This window comes from Danio rerio, chromosome 2, assembly GCF_052040795.2.
Source record: "Danio rerio strain M-AB ecotype USA chromosome 2, GRCz13ab, whole genome shotgun sequence".
Classification (NCBI taxonomy): Eukaryota; Metazoa; Chordata; class Actinopteri; order Cypriniformes; family Danionidae; genus Danio; species Danio rerio.
Window position 1 is genome coordinate 49138730 of NC_141022.1, and position 18771 is coordinate 49157500.

General features: G+C 40.2%; 1 protein-coding gene and 1 long non-coding RNA gene across 4 annotated transcripts in view; one reads left to right on the forward strand and one right to left on the reverse strand.

Moving 5' to 3' along the window:
• The window catches only part of fndc7rs1 (fibronectin type III domain containing 7, related sequence 1), a 71085-nt gene that overhangs the window by 27701 nt on the left and 24613 nt on the right, over positions 1-18771 (forward strand). Inside the window, exons 32-54 of the mRNA XM_087241276.1 lie at positions 4-267; positions 390-650; positions 1141-1401; positions 1557-1820; positions 1926-2189; positions 2314-2574; positions 3046-3306; positions 3457-3720; positions 3827-4090; positions 4210-4470; positions 4850-5110; positions 5262-5525; positions 5632-5895; positions 6015-6275; positions 6758-7018; positions 7170-7433; positions 7540-7803; positions 7923-8183; positions 8356-8616; positions 9749-10015; positions 13441-13689; positions 16442-16702; positions 18287-18547. Coding sequence (XP_087097402.1) covers positions 4-267; positions 390-650; positions 1141-1401; positions 1557-1820; positions 1926-2189; positions 2314-2574; positions 3046-3306; positions 3457-3720; positions 3827-4090; positions 4210-4470; positions 4850-5110; positions 5262-5525; positions 5632-5895; positions 6015-6275; positions 6758-7018; positions 7170-7433; positions 7540-7803; positions 7923-8183; positions 8356-8616; positions 9749-10015; positions 13441-13689; positions 16442-16702; positions 18287-18547 — 6024 coding nt within the window. The remainder of the gene's footprint in view (positions 1-3; positions 268-389; positions 651-1140; positions 1402-1556; positions 1821-1925; positions 2190-2313; positions 2575-3045; positions 3307-3456; positions 3721-3826; positions 4091-4209; positions 4471-4849; positions 5111-5261; positions 5526-5631; positions 5896-6014; positions 6276-6757; positions 7019-7169; positions 7434-7539; positions 7804-7922; positions 8184-8355; positions 8617-9748; positions 10016-13440; positions 13690-16441; positions 16703-18286; positions 18548-18771) is intronic.
• The window catches only part of LOC147846481 (uncharacterized), a 16238-nt gene continuing 7576 nt past the window's right edge, over positions 10110-18771 (reverse strand). For all 3 annotated transcript variants that reach the window (XR_015478944.1, XR_015478945.1, XR_015478943.1), the window contains 3 exons: positions 16617-16704; positions 13116-13677; positions 10110-13081 (listed from right to left, as the gene is read on the reverse strand). This is a non-coding gene — a long non-coding RNA (uncharacterized LOC147846481). The remainder of the gene's footprint in view (positions 13082-13115; positions 13678-16616; positions 16705-18771) is intronic.

Genomic DNA, 18771 nt, shown 5'->3' on the forward strand with positions numbered 1-18771 from the left:
CAGCTCCATGTGCACCCACTCAAGTCAATGTGTCTCTAGCCCATGGATCTGACACAGCATCTGTTTCCTGGGCAGCATCCAGTGGCTTAGTTTCCTACTATATTGTAACAGCAGAATATGATAATGGACGTGCGTTAACCTGCAACTCCAGCAGCACTTCCTGTAACATCAGTGGTCTGGCATGTAGTGAGGTGTACAATGTGTCGGTCACAGCTATGAGCGCGAACTGCACTGGACAACGTAGTGAAGTGCGCCGCATTAACACTGGTAAGCAATTTCCTTACCGTCTAACCTCGCTGTGTCCATCCCTTTGCATACTGAAGGTTTTAGTTGTGGTTACCTGCAGAAAGACTATGGTCAGCCATTGTTTTCTCTCTTTTTTTACCCAGCACTTTGTGCACCACAAAATGTGTCAGCCAATGTGAGCTGTAGCAGCAACATAGCAACGGTAACCTGGGGGAGGAGCCGCAGGGCGGACGTTTACTCTGTGACAGCCAGTAGTGCCAATGGTGTCTTGGTTAACTGCACTTCAGCCTCCACTTCCTGTGACCTGTTGGCTCTGACATGTGGACAATCCTACACCATCACAGTTAAGGCCGGAAGCAGCAACTGCAGCAGTGTGCAGAGTACTCCTGTTCAGATCCAGACAGGTAATAAAATTTGACATATCATAGACCACAAGATCTTGGAAATTAAGAATGGAGTTCAGTTTGTTAACATAAAAGCTGATTTAAAAACATGCAACTGTACTAGGCAGCGAAACGGTCTAAAATTCCTCTAGAGGTTACTGCATCACTGCTCCTATGTATAATGCTGATTCCCACATTCAGTATTTACCTTTCTGTAAAAGCGATAAACTCTGGGCAATATCTTTCTCAAAATGACTGTCAGTACTAATGCACTATCAAGTGCTAAGCAGCCCTGTGAAATCTATTTACTCTTCTCAAGGCCAAGTGACACCACATCAATAGATGCTGACAATCACCAGATAACAGCACATCACTTCTCATGCATTCTACCAGTTGACCAGTCCTCCTCTTCGTCATAGTCGTCTCCAAGCCTCTGGGTCCCATACATCCCCTGTTCCTAGCTCTGTAGCAATGACATGCTTTGAATTACACTTTGTTCTCTTATCTTTAGCCCCATGCCGGCCACTGAATATCCAGTCCACAATGAACTTTGGCAACAAAACAGCGAGTGTGTCCTGGTCCCCTGGCAATGGAGCACTTTCCTTTTTAATGACAATGCAATGCTCTCCTGGACAGACGTATACGTGCATGACCAGTCAAATGACATGTGACATCACTAACATGACATGTGGGCAAGCGTGTCCAGTTCAAGTAGTGGCAGTTGGACCATCATGCAACAGCTCTGTGCAAACTGGACCACCAATCGCAACAGGTAAGCCAAAGAGCTGATTAAATTAAATGCTTTTTTATGAAGATATACAACACTGTCCAAAAGCCTGTAGTCAGCAAGATTTGTTTTAAAGACACGCTAATACTTTTATCCACCAAGGACACATTAAGTAAATCAATTTGCTTTTCTTGTTGCAGCACCATGTCTCAACTCTGACATTCAGGCCACGCTTGACTGTGGCAGCAACTCAGCACTCATTTCTTGGACACCAGGCAACGGTGCACTCAGTTTCAATGTATCGCTGCAGTCTTTCCAGGATAGCCAGTTGCACAGCTGCTTCACCAGTGGCTCTTCATGCAACATCAGCTCACTGCAGTGCGGTCAACGCTACAGCATCAATGTTACAGGAAACAGCCTGGTCGGGTCATCTGTTTCCACATCCATGGCCACTGTAGACACAGGTATGAAATTAAAGAAGAACGCAAAAGGAAAATCGATTGACTGCAGGTTTGGTGATCTATTTATTGAATGTTGTGCATCACATAATTGATTCTTTTCTTTTTCAGCTCCATGTGCACCCACTCAAGTCAACGTGTCTCTAGCCCATGGATCTGACACAGCATCTGTTTCCTGGGCAGCATCCAGTGGCTTAGTTTCCTACTATGTAGTGACAGCAGAATATGATAATGGACGTCCGTTAACCTGCAACTCCAGCAGCACTTCCTGTAACATTAGTGGTCTGGCATGTAGTGAGGCGTACAATGTGTCGGTCACAGCTATGAGCGCGAACTGCACTGGACAACGTAGTGAAGTGCGCCGCATCAACACTGGTAAGCAATTTCCTTACTGTCTAACCTCGCTCCATCGTATCCATCCCTTTGCATACTGAAGGTTTTAGTTGTGGTTACCTGCAGAAAGACTATGGTCAGCCATTGTTTTCTCTCTTTTACCCAGCACTTTGTGCACCACAAAATGTGTCAGCCAATGTGAGCTGTAGCAGCAACATAGCAACAGTAACCTGGGGCAGTAGCCGGAGGGCGGACGTTTACTCTGTGACAGCCAGTAGTGCAAATGGTCTCTCGATTAACTGCACTTCAGCCTCCACTTCCTGTGAACTTTTGGCTCTGACATGTGGACAATCCTACACCATCACAGTGAAGGCCGGAGGCAGCAACTGCAGCAGTGTGCAGAGTACTCCTGTTCAGATCCAGACAGGTAATAAAATTTGACATATCATAGACCACAAGATCTTGGAAAATAGGAATGGAGTTTGGTTTGTTAGCATGAAGACTGGTTAAAAAAAACATGCAAAAGTTTAAGGCAACAGAAGAGTCTAAAATTCCACTGAAGGTCACTGCATGAGTGCTCCTATGTATAATGCTGATTCACACATCAAGCCTTTAACTTGCAGTAAAAGTGAAAAACAATGACTGTCAGTACTAATGCACAACCAAGTGCTTAGCAGCCCTGTGAAATTTATTCACTCTTCTCAAGGCCAAGTGACACCGCACCAATAGATGCTGACAATCACCAGATAACAGCACATCACTTCTCATGCATTCTACTAGTTGACCAGTCCTCCTCTTCGTCATAGTCCTCTCCAAGCCTCTGGGTCCCATACATCCCCTGTTCCTAGCTCTGTAGCAATGACATGCTTTGAATTACACTTTGTTCTCTTGTCTTTAGCCCCATGCCCTCCACTGAATATCCAGTCCACAATGAACTTTGGCAACAAAACAGCGAGTGTGTCCTGGTCCCCTGGCAATGGAGCACTTTCCTTTTTAATGACAATGCAATGCTTTCCTGGACAGACGTATACGTGCATGACCAGTCAAATGACATGTGACATCACTAACATGACATGTGGGCAAGCGTGTCCAGTTCAAGTAGTGGCAGTTGGACCATCATGCAACAGCTCTGTGCAAACTGGACCACCAATCGCAACAGGTACGGCAAAGAACTGATTAAATTAAATGCTTTTTATGAAATCCAACACTGTCCAAAAGCCTGTAGTCAGCAAGATTTGTTTTAAAGACACGCTAATATTTTTATCCACCAAGGACACATTAGGTTAATTAATTTGTTTTTATGTTGCAGCACCATGTCTCAACTCTGACATTCAGGCCACGCTTGACTGTGGCACCAACTCAGCACTCGTTTCTTGGACACCAGGCAACGGTGCACTCAGTTTCAATGTATCGCTCCAGTCTTTTCAGGATAGTCAATTGCACAGCTGCTTCACCAGTGGCTCTTCATGCAACATCAGCTCACTGCAGTGCGGTCAACGCTACAGCATCAATGTTACAGGAAACGGCCTGGTCGGGTCATCCGTTTCCACATCCATGTCCACTGTAGACACAGGTATAAAAATCAAACAAGAACGCAAAAGGCAGTGAGATTGGATGCAGGTTTGGTGATCTATTTATTGAATGTTGCACATCACATAATTGATTCTTTTCTTTTTCAGCTCCATGTGCACCCACTCAAGTCAATGTGTCTCTAGCCCATGGATCTGACACAGCATCTGTTTCCTGGGCAGCATCCAGTGGCTTAGTTTCTTACTACATTGTAACAGCAGAATATGATAATGGACGTCCGTTAACCTGCAACTCCAGCAGCACTTCCTGTAACATCAGTGGTCTGGCATGTAGTGAGGCGTACAATGTGTCGGTCACAGCTATGAGTGCGAACTGCACTGGACAACGTAGTGAAGTGCGCCGCATTAACACTGGTAAGCAATTTCCTTAACGTCTAACCTCGACGTGTCCATTCCTTTGCATACTAAAGGTTTTAGTTGTGGTTACCTGCAGAAAGACTATGGTCAGCCATTGTTTTCTCTCTTTTACCCAGCACTTTGTGCACCACAAAATGTGTCAGCCAATGTGAGCTGTAGCAACAACATAGCAACGGTAACCTGGGGGAGGAGCCGCAGGGCGGACGTTTACTCTGTGACAGCCAGTAGTGCCAATGGTCTCTCGGTGAACTGCACTTCAGTTTCCACTTCCTGTGACCTGTTGGCTCTGACATGTGGACAATCCTACACCATCACAGTGAAGGCCGGAGGCAGCAACTGCAGCAGTGTGCAGAGTACTCCTGTTCAGATCCAGACAGGTAATAAAATTTGACATATCATAGACCACAAGATCTTGGAAATTAAGAATGGAGTTCAGTTTGTTAACATGAAAGCTGATTTAAAAATCATGCAACTGATAAACTTAGGGCCATTTCTTTCTCAAAATGACTGTCAGTAATAATGCACTACAAAGTGCTTAGCAGCCCTGTGAAATCTATTCACTCTTCTCAAGGCCAATTGACACCGCACCAATAGATGCTGACAATCACCAGATAACAGCACATCATGCATTCTACCAGTTGACCAGTCCTCCTCTTCGTCATAGTCGTCTCCAAGCCTCTGGGTCCCATACATCCCCTGTTCCTAGCTCTGTAGCAATGACATGCTTTGAATTACACTTTGTTCTCTTGTCTTTAGCCCCATGCCCTCCACTGAATATCCAGTCCACAATGAACTATGGCAACAAAACAGCGAGTGTGTCCTGGTCCCCTGGCAATGGAGCACTTTCCTTTTTAATGACAATGCAATGCTTTCCTGGACAGACGTATACGTGCATGACCAGTCAAATGACATGTGACATCACTAACATGACATGTGGGCAAGCGTGTCCAGTTCAAGTAGTGGCAGTTGGACTGTCGTGCAACAGCTCTGTGCAAACTGGACCACCAATCGCAACAGGTAAGGCAAAGAACTGATTAAATTAAATGCTGTTTTTTGAAATCCAACACTGTCCAAAAGCCTGTAGTCAGCAAGATTTGTTTTAAAGACACGCTAATACTTTTATCCACCAAGGACACATTAGGTTAATCAATCTGTTTTCCTGTTGCAGCACCATGTCCTAACACTGACATTCAGTCCACGCTTGACTGTGGCAGCAACTCAGCACTTGTTTATTGGACACCAGGCAACGGTGCACTCAGTTTCAATGTATCGCTCCAGTCTTTTCAGGATAGCCAGTTGCACAGCTGCTTCACCAGTGGCTCTTCATGCAACATCAGCTCACTGCAGTGCGGTCAACGCTACAGCATCAATGTTACAGGAAACAGCCTGGTCGGGTCATCTGTTTCCACATCCATGTCCAGTGTCGACACAGGTATAAAAATCAAACAAGAACGCAAAAGGCAGAGAGATTGGATGCAGGTTTGGTGATCTATTTATTGAATGTTGTGCATCACATAATTGATTCTTTTCTTTTTCAGCTCCATGTGCACCCACTCAAGTCAATGTGTCTCTAGCCCATGGATCTGACACAGCATCTGTTTCCTGGGCAGCATCCAGTGGCTTAGTTTCTTACTACATTGTAACAGCAGAATATGATAATGGACGTCCGTTAACCTGCAACTCCATCAGCACTTCCTGTAACATCAGTGGTCTGACATGTAGTGAGGCGTACAATGTGTCGGTCACAGCTATGAGTGCGAACTGTACTGGGCAACGTAGTGAAGTGCGCCGCATTAACACTGGTAGGCAATTTCCTTAACGTCTAACCTCGCTGTGTCCATCTCTTTGCATACTGAAGGTTTTAGTTGTGGTTACTTGCAGAAAGACTATGGTCAGTCATTGTTTTCTCTCTTTTACCCAGCACTTTGTGCACCACAAAATGTGTCAGCCAATGTGAGCTGTAGCAGCAACATAGCAACGGTAACCTGGGGGAGGAGCCGCAGGGCGGACGTTTACTCTGTGACAGCCAGTAGTGCCAATGGTCTCTCAATTAACTGCACTTCAGTTTCTACTTCCTGTGACCTGTTGGCTCTGACATGTGGACAATCCTACACCATCACAGTGAAGGCCGGAGGCAGCAACTGCAGCAGTGTGCAGAGTACTCCAGTTCAGATCCAGACAGGTAAATAATTTGATATATCATAGACCAAATGATTTTGGGAATTAAGAGTAAAGTTTAGTTTGTTAACAAGAAAACTGATTTAAAACCATGCAACTTTATTAGGCAGTGAAACGGTCTAAAATTCCTCTAGAGATCACTGCATCACTGCTCCTATGTATAATGCTGATTCCCACATTCAGTATTTACCTTTCTGTAAAAGTGATAAACTCAGGGCAAGATCTTTCTCAAAATGACTGTCAGTAATAATGCACTACCAAGTGCTTAGCAGCCCTGTGAAATTTATTCACTCTTCTCAAGGCCAATTGACACCGCACCAATAGATGCTGACAATCACCAGATAACAGCACATCATGCATTCTACCAGTTGACCAGTCCTCCTCTTCGTCATAGTCCTCTCCAAGCCTCTGGGTCCCATACATCCCCTGTTCCTAGCTCTGTAGCAATGACATGCTTTGAATTACACTTTGTTCTCTTATCTTTAGCCCCATGCCCTCCACTGAATATCCAGTCCACAATGAACTTTGGCAACAAAACAGCGAGTGTGTCCTGGTCCCCTGGCAATGGAGCACTTTCCTTTTTAATGACAATGCAATGCTTTCCTGGACAGACGTATACGTGCATGACCAGTCAAATGACATGTGACATCACTAACATGACATGTGGGCAAGCGTGTCCAGTTCAAGTAGTGGCAGTTGGACTGTCGTGCAACAGCTCTGTGCAAACTGGACCACCAATCGCAACAGGTAAGGCAAAGAACTGATTAAATTAAATGCTGTTTTTTGAAATCCAACACTGTCCAAAAGCCTGTAGTCAGCAAGATTTGTTTTAAAGACACGCTAATACTTTTATCCACCAAGGACACATTAAGTTAATCAATCTGTTTTCCTGTTGCAGCACCATGTCCTAACACTAACATTCAGGCCACGCTTGACTGTGGCAGCAACTCAGCACTTGTTTCTTGGACACCAGGCAACGGTGCACTCAGTTTCAATGTATCGCTGCAGTCTTTCCAGGATAGTCAATTGCACAGCTGCTTCACCAGTGGCTCTTCATGCAACATCAGCTCACTGCAGTGCGGTCAACGCTACAGCATCAATGTTACAGGAAATGGCCTGGTCGGGTCATCCGTTTCCACATCCATGTCCACTGTAGACACAGGTATAAAAATCAAAGAAGAGCGCAAAAGGCAGAGAGATTGACTGCAGGTTTGGTGATCTATTTATTGAAGGTGGTGCATCACATAATTGATTCTTTTCTTTTTCAGCTCCATGTGCACCCACTCAAGTCAATGTGTCTCTAGCCCATGGATCTGACACAGCATCTGTTTCCTGGGCAGCATCCAGTGGCTTAGTTTCTTACTACATTGTAACAGCAGAATATGATAATGGACGTCCGTTAACCTGCAACTCCAGCAGCACTTCCTGTAACATCAGTGGTCTGGCATGTAGTGAAGTGTACAATGTGTCGGTCACAGCTATGAGTGCGAACTGCACTGGACAACGTAGTGAAGTGCGCCGCATTAACACTGGTGAGCAATTTCCTTACTGTCTAACCTCGCTGTGTCCATCCCTTTGCATACTGAAGGTTTTAGTTGTGGTTACCTGCAGAAAGACTATGGTCAGCCATTGTTTTCTCTCTTTTACCCAGCACTTTGTGCACCACAAAATGTGTCAGCCAATGTGAGCTGTAGCAGCAACATAGCAACGGTAACCTGGGGGAGGAGCCGCAGGGCGGACGTTTACTCTGTGACAGCCAGTAGTGCCAATGGTGTCTTGGTTAACTGCACTTCAGCCTCCACTTCCTGTGACCTGTTGGCTCTGACATGTGGACAATCCTACACCATCACAGTGAAGGCCGGAGGCAGCAACTGCAGCAGTGTGCAGAGTACTCCTGTTCAGATCCAGACAGGTAATAAAACATAAATGCACCATTTTATGTCTTATTTAACTTTATGATTCTTTTAAAACTGAAGAACGTCATTCCTTAAATAAAAAAAAGAGTTCATTAGTTTTAGAAAGGTCTTATAAAATATGCTAAACTGTAAACAAAAAACACTGAATTAGGTCTTCTTCTACTCTAGCGCCTTGCACTCCAAGGAATGTCCTGGCCATCGTGAACTGTTTCACAAATGCTTTAGTGGTTTCTTGGACTCCTAGTGCAGGAGGACAGTATTACACAGCCACTTTGCAGGACAGCAATGGAGTCTCCACCTCCTGCCAGTCCACAGGCTCACAGTGTAATGTTACAGGGCTCAGATGTGGGCAACTGTACTCCATCAACGTGACAGCGTCAGATAATATGTGCAGCAGCGTTCCAAGTGCTACTGTAAACACAAACTCAGGTACACACTATTTAACAAACTAATGCAAAACACTACAAAATATAAAGTTTTAAATTATTGTATTTAATTTTCCTATCTCATTGTTTTATCTCTTTCAAAATTTGTAATATATATTTTTTAAATATTATGCATTTATATATAATGCAATATTATATATAATAACTCCCCTAGTAGCAAAGAATTCTGGCCCAGATTTGGCATAAAGCTGGCACAGCAGGCATTCATCCGGCACTGGCATACAGCATGTGGGCCAAACATGGCCCGGGTTTGGCAGAGGTGGCACCGTCTTTAAGGCGGCACACAAGATTTGGGCCAGATGAAAAATGTAGTATTTGGCCCAGATTTAAAAATTTGATAAGTGGGCCATGTGAGTTTGGCCAGTCTTGACCCACATTTAAAATACACTAAAATCATTTTTGAATAAAGAAAAAAAATTCTACCAATCAGGTCACTTTGAGAAAAAGCGTGCCCATAGTGTGCCTAAAGCGCATCACTCCATGGGTTTATCAATTTCATTGCAATCGTGACACACCAACCTATCTGGCCCAGTTCAGGCCCAGTTATGAGTTATTAACTTGGCTGAGACTTGGCCCAGATATGGTCTGTGTTTGGCCGTTGTCTGGAAGCCAGATTTGGTCCAGTCATGTACCGTAATTCACTGCGGCATGTGGGCCAAGCAAAACCTGAATGTGTGGGTCCAGAGCTGGGCCAGAGAAATTTTGCTATGTGGGTCCTGTTATTTCCATCACTGTCTTCCAGAAATATAACAATAAGGAATGTTTCTTGAGCACTAAATGAGGATTTCAGAAGGATCTCTGGAAGACACTGTAGACTGTAGTGTAATGACAGGAGTAAATAGATTTTTAAAAATATGTTAAAATAAAAAAAACTAATATTTTAAACTATATTTAAAAAAAAAAAAAATTTATTTAAACAAATAAATGCATCAACTGTGAACATAAAGAAAACACTTTCCAATCACTAGTGTATCAGTAGTTTATGTAAAATGCCAAATACTGGCAAAAGTAGTACAGTGCTTTTAATTACGGCAAATATCTTCATTCACACTGAGGAACACTGTGCTGCTATTGAATGTTTACATTCTCAGTGTCTTTTTTGCTTTTACCCATAGTTCCCTGCACAGCTTCCTCCATCAAGGCAGTGCTGGATTGTCAGCTGAATTCAGCCATTGTGTCATGGCAATACGGTGAAGGAGCTCAAGGGTATGCCGTCTCTGCCTTGTCCCTGCTAGGCAACAGGACCGGCTGTATGTCCAACAGCTCCAGTACATACTGTGAGCTGAGCAACCTACAGTGTGGCACTGAGTATATGGTGACTGTTCAGACTTTGGGTAACACGTGCAATGCCAGCGCACAGATGAACAGCTCCCTGATTATAGGTGAGATTTAGTCAGTGTAATTGGCTTGTGATTTAATAAGCGCAACTCAAACTTTTAAACAGTTTTTTTAGGAGTTGTTTTTTTTTTTACTTTTGCTGCTTCATTTGTCAATTTTACTATACGGACAGATAGACAGACAGAAGTTTGCATTTAGAAGTATATATTTTACAATTTAATGTATTCCTATGATTCAGCTCCATTACTTGATCCTTCAGAAATCATTGCAAATATGCAACTTCCCAGTGCTAAAATCAGTTAGAGAGCTGCTTCATATTTTCTGATTAACTGCCATTCAAAATTACTATTAAAACGTATGTTTTCCCACATAATAACTTTTAAAAAAATGTTAAATCAATGAAAAGTAAAATTAAAGGCATTTATTTGAACATTCTGCTTATCAAGAACATTTTTTGAACAGTTTTTACATTAATATGAAGCATAACATCTTTTAAAATAGTAATAATGATAAAAATCATTACTAATGTTTGAGCACCAATAATAACTAATCACTATAAAGCAACAAATCAGCATTAACATGACTTCTGAAGGACCAGAAGACATTGTAGACTTGTTAAATTCTGCATGGCCATTGCCATTGCCATTATAGAAATAAATTGTAATACGAAACAAAACAAATGTGACATTGGACTACAAAATGAGAGTCGATGTTTGGAAACTGAGATTTATGAATCCTCTGAAAGCTAAATAACAAGTTTTGCATTGATGTATGATTTGTTAGAATATGATAAGATTTGCCTGGGAACTGACAACAGTTTGAAAATGTGTCATCTGAGAGTTCAAAATGATCTAAAAATATAGAAACTTACTTAACTTAAAGGGCCATGACACCCCCCACTTTCGGTTAAAGTCTACTTCAGAATTTTTTCAAAAGATGCATGATTAATGGGCGTGGAGCTCCGCGAGCATAGGGCAGGAGTGGGCGTGGCCAGCAGGGGAGAAGGGGAGCGAACAACTGTTGGTGTCAGTTAGCTCACAAATTGAGACAAACCGTGAGGAGACGCATGAGTTTATAGTTCACAAAGTTAAAATGCAAAGAAATAAACAGTAATTTAATGACCTGCTACATTTGTTATTCGTAATTTCATATACAGACAACCACAATTTATATCATTATAAAGATAATCGTGTTCATATAAACACTATAAATGAGGACTTCTCCCTCAATAACCGGGTCTGAATCATAGATCTAAATGCAGACTCAGTGGAGCAGGTCTCCTGACCTGTCTATTTTAACTATTAGTCCTGCTGGTAATCTGGAGGATTTAGGCAAACACAGCAGCACAGCGATGTGTCTGAATGTGAATGAACTCCTGATACAAGACAACATCCGCCATTCTCCAATTCTCGTGCTGCTCTCCCGACAAAAATGCTTGCATCACACTCACAGATTTGCTGTATGATCGGCCCTGACAGGATTGCGGGGAAAAACATGCAACAAACCCCGTGGATCATGGAAACAAACACATACGAGCCTTCATAAATGGCTACTGCGTGCCGTGGGTCCGTGTCTCACAGTTTAAGCTTGGCACTGGTTTACGTCTGCCTTGCCTTCGGAAAGCGCGTGCTGTCGTGCTCTCATGAATAATTAAGCAGCCGGCTCTTCTCACAGGATAAGGAAACTCTGCTTTGAATAATAATGAGAAACCGACTCGTCATCACTGCACTTGCAGTACTTCGCTACATCGACGATTTTGATCCCTTCCCAAAAATCATTTTAAACCCAGAAGCTGAAATTAGCTGACAAAAGCTCAAAATTATCCAGTTTTCTTCACAGTTAAAACTGATAGGTGCTAACATTGTCTTAACTGATGCTCAACACACACAAATCTGTTAATATATATAAAAAAGTTCTCCAGGGTGTCCTGAACCTTTAAAGGAGTGGTCCACAGTGTATTTTAAGGCTTGCTTGTGTTTCTAAGATGCAAAGGAATGTGTGCTTATGCTTCATTTGTAAATTATCTGTTTTTTTTTCATATATCTTACTATGACTATGTACTACTACTCAGCTAACATGAAAATGACTGTTATATTTCCTAGTTCCTCCGAATTGTCCACCCTCAAAAGGCTCTGACCAGTCAGCTAACATAATGTGTTGTGATTCGCAGAACGGCTCCACGACACCAAGAAAAGCGCCACACTTCTTCAAGCACGCGCTTTTGCACTGTGTAAACACAGTCAGTCAGAGTAGCTGTTAGCGTCATCAGTTTGAGCCTGAATCAGACAGAAAATGACACAGAGGAGACAGCTGGACCTCACTCTCTAAAATAAAATCTGACAAGTGTCTTTCACATATTTTCGGAATAAGCATCTGTAAGTAATATGCAACGTTTACATATTTTTCGTTCGTTATTTGAGATGTAGAATGCACAGAAAGCAGCCGCATAGAGAGACGTTGCATCGCTTGTGAATTGCTAGCGGTGCCAAACAACATTTTCCATTGTCTACATCCTTGTTTACCTCCTTGCTACAACATACCATTAATGCTTAAAAACTATTCATGTAATAGATAAATTTGAACAAAAAACAAATAAAATACTTAAGGTTGTGGTTCACAGTCCACAGCTTCGTCTATCATAGTTGGAGCTGCACCTTTTTTTAGCCGAATCCAGCACTGAACTAGGAGAGATTCTGAAAGCTGTCCATTATCAAATGCTAGAGCTAAACCTTTATTATAATTCTCTGGAACATAATTCAATTGTAAGCACTTCTCTCTTTGCGTCATGTCCTTTGGAGGGCCAAATACAGAAACAGAACAAGCTCTATGGAAATTGCAGTGTTTAGATGGCATTTAAGCTTTCTCATCTACATTACAACACTACAGTGCCTCTAGCCACGCCCCTTTGCTGCACGTGGTTAATGCGCATAACCTGAAGCTCTTGTGATCTCACTAGCCTGGATGTATTTTTTTTTGTAGTCCCCAAACTTTGTTAGCTGTTGGCTTTGCTAAGCTAACTCCGTAAAAGCCAATGTCTCCCTTTGCATTGAACTCTGCGCATATTACATTTAGAGATCAGTTTATGTTCACACAGCTACATTACACATCAACTAAAGTTTAAAATATAATATCATAGTGGACCACCCCTTTAAAGCTGATCATATGCATATTAGCAACTGCATATTACTAATCAAAAGTTTTTTTGTATTATTTACGGTAAGGAATTGATCAAATGGCTTCATAGAAGATGAATAAAACATAATATACTTATTATTTATTACAAATATATCTGTGTAACTCCGTCCAGGGTCACATATTATAAATTACTTTAATGCAATTGTAACTTTTTTAGGCAAATAAGGAAAACAGGATATTAGGGTCATCTGAGATTTTATCTGCCAGCATGAAACAACACAAATAAAAAAAAAATGTCTCTTGTCTAAACCACAGCGCTTTCATACCTTTGCAGGTACATGTGTTCCTCAACATCTGACAGTCCAGTACAGTCCATCCAACACTCGGATTTCCTGGGATGCCTCTAACGGTGCAGCCGGCTTCACCGCAGTGGCTGTGACTCCTGAAGGCCTAAGAGTAAACTGTGAGAGCAACACCAGCTGTATCCTCCCAGTACTGAACTGTGGCCACATCTACAACTTCAGCGTGACGGCTCACAACGGAGTCTGCAACAGCACTGCCATCACTGATCCTATCAAGACAGGTCAGTCATGTGATCACTGATTTTAAAGAAGCATTAACACAAAAATCTTAAACTGTGCCATAATATATATACACTTTTATGTTGCTTAAATATTTGTGGCCTTTCTTTTTTTGAACCTGCTTGAGCTTAAAGTGAGACACTGCAAGCAAAAAAATATTTGTTTTTTCATGCACCTGTGAATTTTGAGATTTTAGGCTCAAATTTTGGTCAAAATTATGAGAGGGTTTTTTTCAGTCAAATGAAAAGAAAACATTAAAGGTACACTTTTAAGAGTTTCTTTTATAACAACCTTTAAATTTGTTATAATTCAGATTTGTTAAGGTAATTTTCTCAAATAAATTTATTTTGAGTTAAAAATCTCCATTTCAGCAGCATTTACAAACACCAGATTTCACAGATGTATTCATATCTACAGCAGGGAAATAAGTATTGAACATGTCACCATTTTTCTCAGAAAACATTTCTGTATGTGCCGTTGACTTTAGTCAAAGTGATTAGTTAATAAATTAAGTTATGCGTAATAAAATGAAATGACACAGGAAAAAAAGTACTGAACACATGAAGAAAGGGAGGTGAAGAAAGGCAGTGAAAGCCCAGACAGCAGCTGAAATCTCTGAGAAGTTATTCAGCAATCCTCTGTTCAGGGCCGGAGTGGGACTCCTTTTCAGCCCTGGAGTTTAAAGCCTCAGACCGGCCCACCTCAGTTCATGACTGACTATATTAAAATAAAGTAATTTCCAATTCTGTTTCTAATTACACTATCACGTCTTTTTTGCGAAAATAGCTGCTTTATAACTTCAAATGTTCAACAACCCTAACAGTATTATATGTCTTAACAATAAAAATAAATAATAACATACTCAGACGAGGATCAAACCCAGGTTGGCAGCATCGTAATCTAACGTGCTATCCACTGGACCACAACAGTTATATATTGAAGAGTGACTCATCTGAGTTATATCATCATTAACCTGCAGGCTGGTTATATATATATATATATATATATATATATATATATATATATATATATATATATATATATATATATATATATATATATATATATATATATATAAAGAGCTAAAATAATGAATAATAAAACTGTGGTCAAGTAAATAAATAAATTAACTTAAAAAGTGTGACTGCTGAGAGCAACAGATTCTGGAGCTAGGGACACCAGCCCACCGGGAATTCTCCTGGTCCTCCCGATTAGCCAATCCGGGCCTGCCTCTGCCATTCCTTATTGTAAATTAATATCAGCTGCTTCAGTCCAATATCTACATTATCAGGATGATGAAGATGAAACCAAGATGGACATTTCAGCAAGACAATAATCCAAAAAAAAAAAAAAAACTCTCAAATGCTTTAAGAGAAAGAAAATCAAGCTTTATAATAGCCCAACCAATCACCTGACCTATAGACGAATACCTGACCAATACAAAATACCTGACCAATATAAAATACAATATAAAGATCAGATTTGATAGATAAAAGCCACAGAACCAACAAGATTTTTAGACTCTGTTGAGGTCTGTGAAAAACTCACACCTGAGGGATTCATGTGACTTCATTTTCCATATGAGAAGCTTCTTTAAGCTGCCATCATCAGACACCTTTTATATAAAGTATTAAATACATTTCAGTAGTTCAGCACTTTCTCCTGTCATTTCATTCTTATTACACACAACTAATTGTTCAGATTTCTTTGTTTTGTTTTATTTGATAAGTATTATAAGTTTGGGTTTATCAAAATCTGGTTCAATTCCATGTCAACTGCTCCTTTAGAAATATTATTCCCAGAAAAAAAAACATGACTGTATATTTTATCCGCTGTATATTTTGAATGCCTTTACTGAAAGATATATTCATATATAATATACAGCTTAAGAAAACATAAAGATACCACTTGAAAACTCTGAGCTTTCCTGTATTATTGAAATTATTATGCACAGGTTTAAGTGTTTTACACTTATTTTCCCCGCTGTATATTTTGAATGCCTTTATACATTTATAAATATTTTCCCCTCTGACTATATACAAAAGTTTGATTTATTTATTGCTGTTATTGTGGAGTGATAAAGACAAACCACAAAACCCGCCTTGACTTAAAAAAAAGAAAGAAAAAAAAATACACATACATACACACACACACACGCACGCACGCACACACACATATATATAATTAATTAATATATTTAAATAATAATAAAATAAAATAATAAATATAATAAATAATATATATATATATAAATAAGACTTCTAAACCTGGCTTCAGCCGAACTTGCCTAAAATGTAATCTAAAAATGCCTCATTTGCACATTTAAACATTTCATGTTAGAAAGCCTAATTTTTTTTCTTGAAATCTTAATGTCAACTGGGGATTATTCACCAGTGTCTTTCCCTAAAAAATAGAAACATTTTATTTAAGAGCCAATTCTCACTATTAACTAGTGGCTTATTACGTACATATTATTAAGATATTGGCTGTTTATTAGTACTTATAAAGTACATATTCTGCATGATCATATTAACATTCTTGATCCTAATACCTGAATAACTATATAATAATAGGCAGCAAATTAGGGGTTTATTGAGAGGGAAATTTATAGTTAATGGTTTATTAACAGTGAGAATTGTACCTTAAAATAAAGTGTGACCAAAATAAGTAATTCTTACTAGTACTTTAGTGTGTTTACTATAGATTTGAAGCTTTTACCTAAAGTTAGTCTCATTTTCTTCTTGTCTTTTTCAGAGCCCTGTCCTCCTCAGAACGTCAAAGCTAGCATTAATTGCACTGCTCTCAGCGCTACAGTTTCCTGGGACCCCAGCCAATTTGCACTAGGATACATTGCATTCCTGGACAGTGGAAATGGTCGTTCAACTTCCTGTCAGACTAATCAAACACAGTGTAGTTTAGCTAATCTCACCTGTGGAACACTGTATAACGTGAGAGTCCTTGCAATCGGAGAAGTGTTCAACAGCTCTGACAGCATAGGATTCAACATCACATCAGGTCTGTAAAAACAATATCATCACAAATAATTTCGTGTATGCTTTTGTCATCACAATAATCACAATCATCTAGTACCAACATAAGAAAAAAAGTTTTAAAATTAAAGTGTGAATTAAATCAGAACTGATCATGTTCTTATTCTGCATGATCAATTGTGTCCATTATTTAAATATATTTTTATTTAGTAAGTTAATTAAATTAACTTAATTGTAACTTTGTCTACTTTTAAGTATTATATGACAAAGGTTGTTGCTCTGAGTCTGCAATAATTTAATCAAATATACAGCTTATGAAAACATTAAGATACCACTTGAAAACTCTGAGCTTCCCTGTATTATTGAAATTATTATTTACAGGTTTAAGCGTTTTAAAATTTGTCATGATTGAAAATCAAAGATATTCCACCAAATGTAATTTTTTTTAACTCGTCTGAAGTTAAAACACGAGTATTATGTTGCCAAAAAATGAAAGTTAGCATGACTAAAATGACACCTTGTTGGTTATTTTATAAAATGAAAACACACACACAACTATATCATATAGTTTTTATATTAAATATATAAAAAATAAAATGTCATCAGCATTTACAACAAAATAAAACCACAATTATTCATTCATTTTCTTGTCGGCTTAGTCCCTTTATTAATCCGGGTTCGCCACAGCGGAATGAACCGCCAACTTATCCAGCAAGTTTTTACACAGCGGAAGCCCTTCCAGCCGCAACCCATCTCTGGGAAACATCCACACACACATTCACACACACACTCATACACTACGGACAATTTAGCCTACCCAATTCACCTGTACCGCATGTCTTTGGACTGTGGGGGAAACCGGAGCACCCGGAGGAAACCCACGCGAAGGCAGGGAGAACATGCAAACTCCACACAGAAACGCCAACTGAGCCGAGGTTTGAACCAGCGATCCAGCGACCTTCTTGCGTCAGCACTACCTACTGCGCCACTGCCTCGCCCAAAACCACAATTATATTTTACACAAACACATAACTTACTTATTTACTCCCAGAGCCATTTATATTGAAGTGTATCTTATATAGTAGTCGCACCATATTGGCATTTTGTAACATCTAGTTTTGCTGAGGTGGGTTGTTAGCCCAACGCTCAACGCTCAACCTGGAAGACCAGGACATACACGCATACACTTTGGTGATTGTGTGGACCTGATTGGGTAGCTTTACTTGGACATAGGTAATTTAGACCTGTTTAAAATGATTTAATACCTACAACACACTATTTAATTGAAAATAAGGCTATTAGGGCCTAAATGTCGTTTTTTCTATGGAAGTCAATGCTTGCTGGTTTACAACTGTCTTAAGATTTTAAGTTTGTGGTTGAACTTTTCACTTGAACCCAAACTTTTTAAATAGTTGTGCATCAGTTTCCACAAAAACCCTAACCAGGCAAAAAACTATTTTCAACACTGATAATGAACAGTGTTTTGATGAATCTCAATTCATCAAATCAGTATATTAGGATGACTTCTGAAGGCTAGTGCGCATGAAAATTCAGCTTTTTCATCACAAGAATCATAATGACTGAATATGCTCCCTCCATGTATTTCTAGCGCCCTGTGCGTCCACCAGTGTTTCTGCTGTGGTGGATTGTGCTACGGATTCAGTTCTAGTGACCTGGAGCTTCGTGGACGGGGCTGTGAATTACTCTGTGATGGCTTGGGGTTCAGGAGGACAAATGGTTTCCTGCTCAACCAATCAGAACTACTGTTACATCTTGTCCCTGCAGTGCGGACAGCTTTTCAATCTCACTTTAACCTCCATTAACCAGCAGTGCCAAACCACCACCGACACCAACGTCATCTTCCAGTCCAGTGAGTCTGCAATGCATTATATATCCAACTTTTTCCCTATGCCCCATGATGCTGTGCATGTTAAACTGTAAACAATCAGTGAAGTGCTTTGAAAAATGGAATAGAAAGAGGTGGATTTATAGTCCTCACAGTTCAATCATCAGTTAATATTTTTATTATTAATATAATCATTTAGATACATTTTAGATACGGTTTTTGGTTATTTTAGATGTTTAATTGTTATT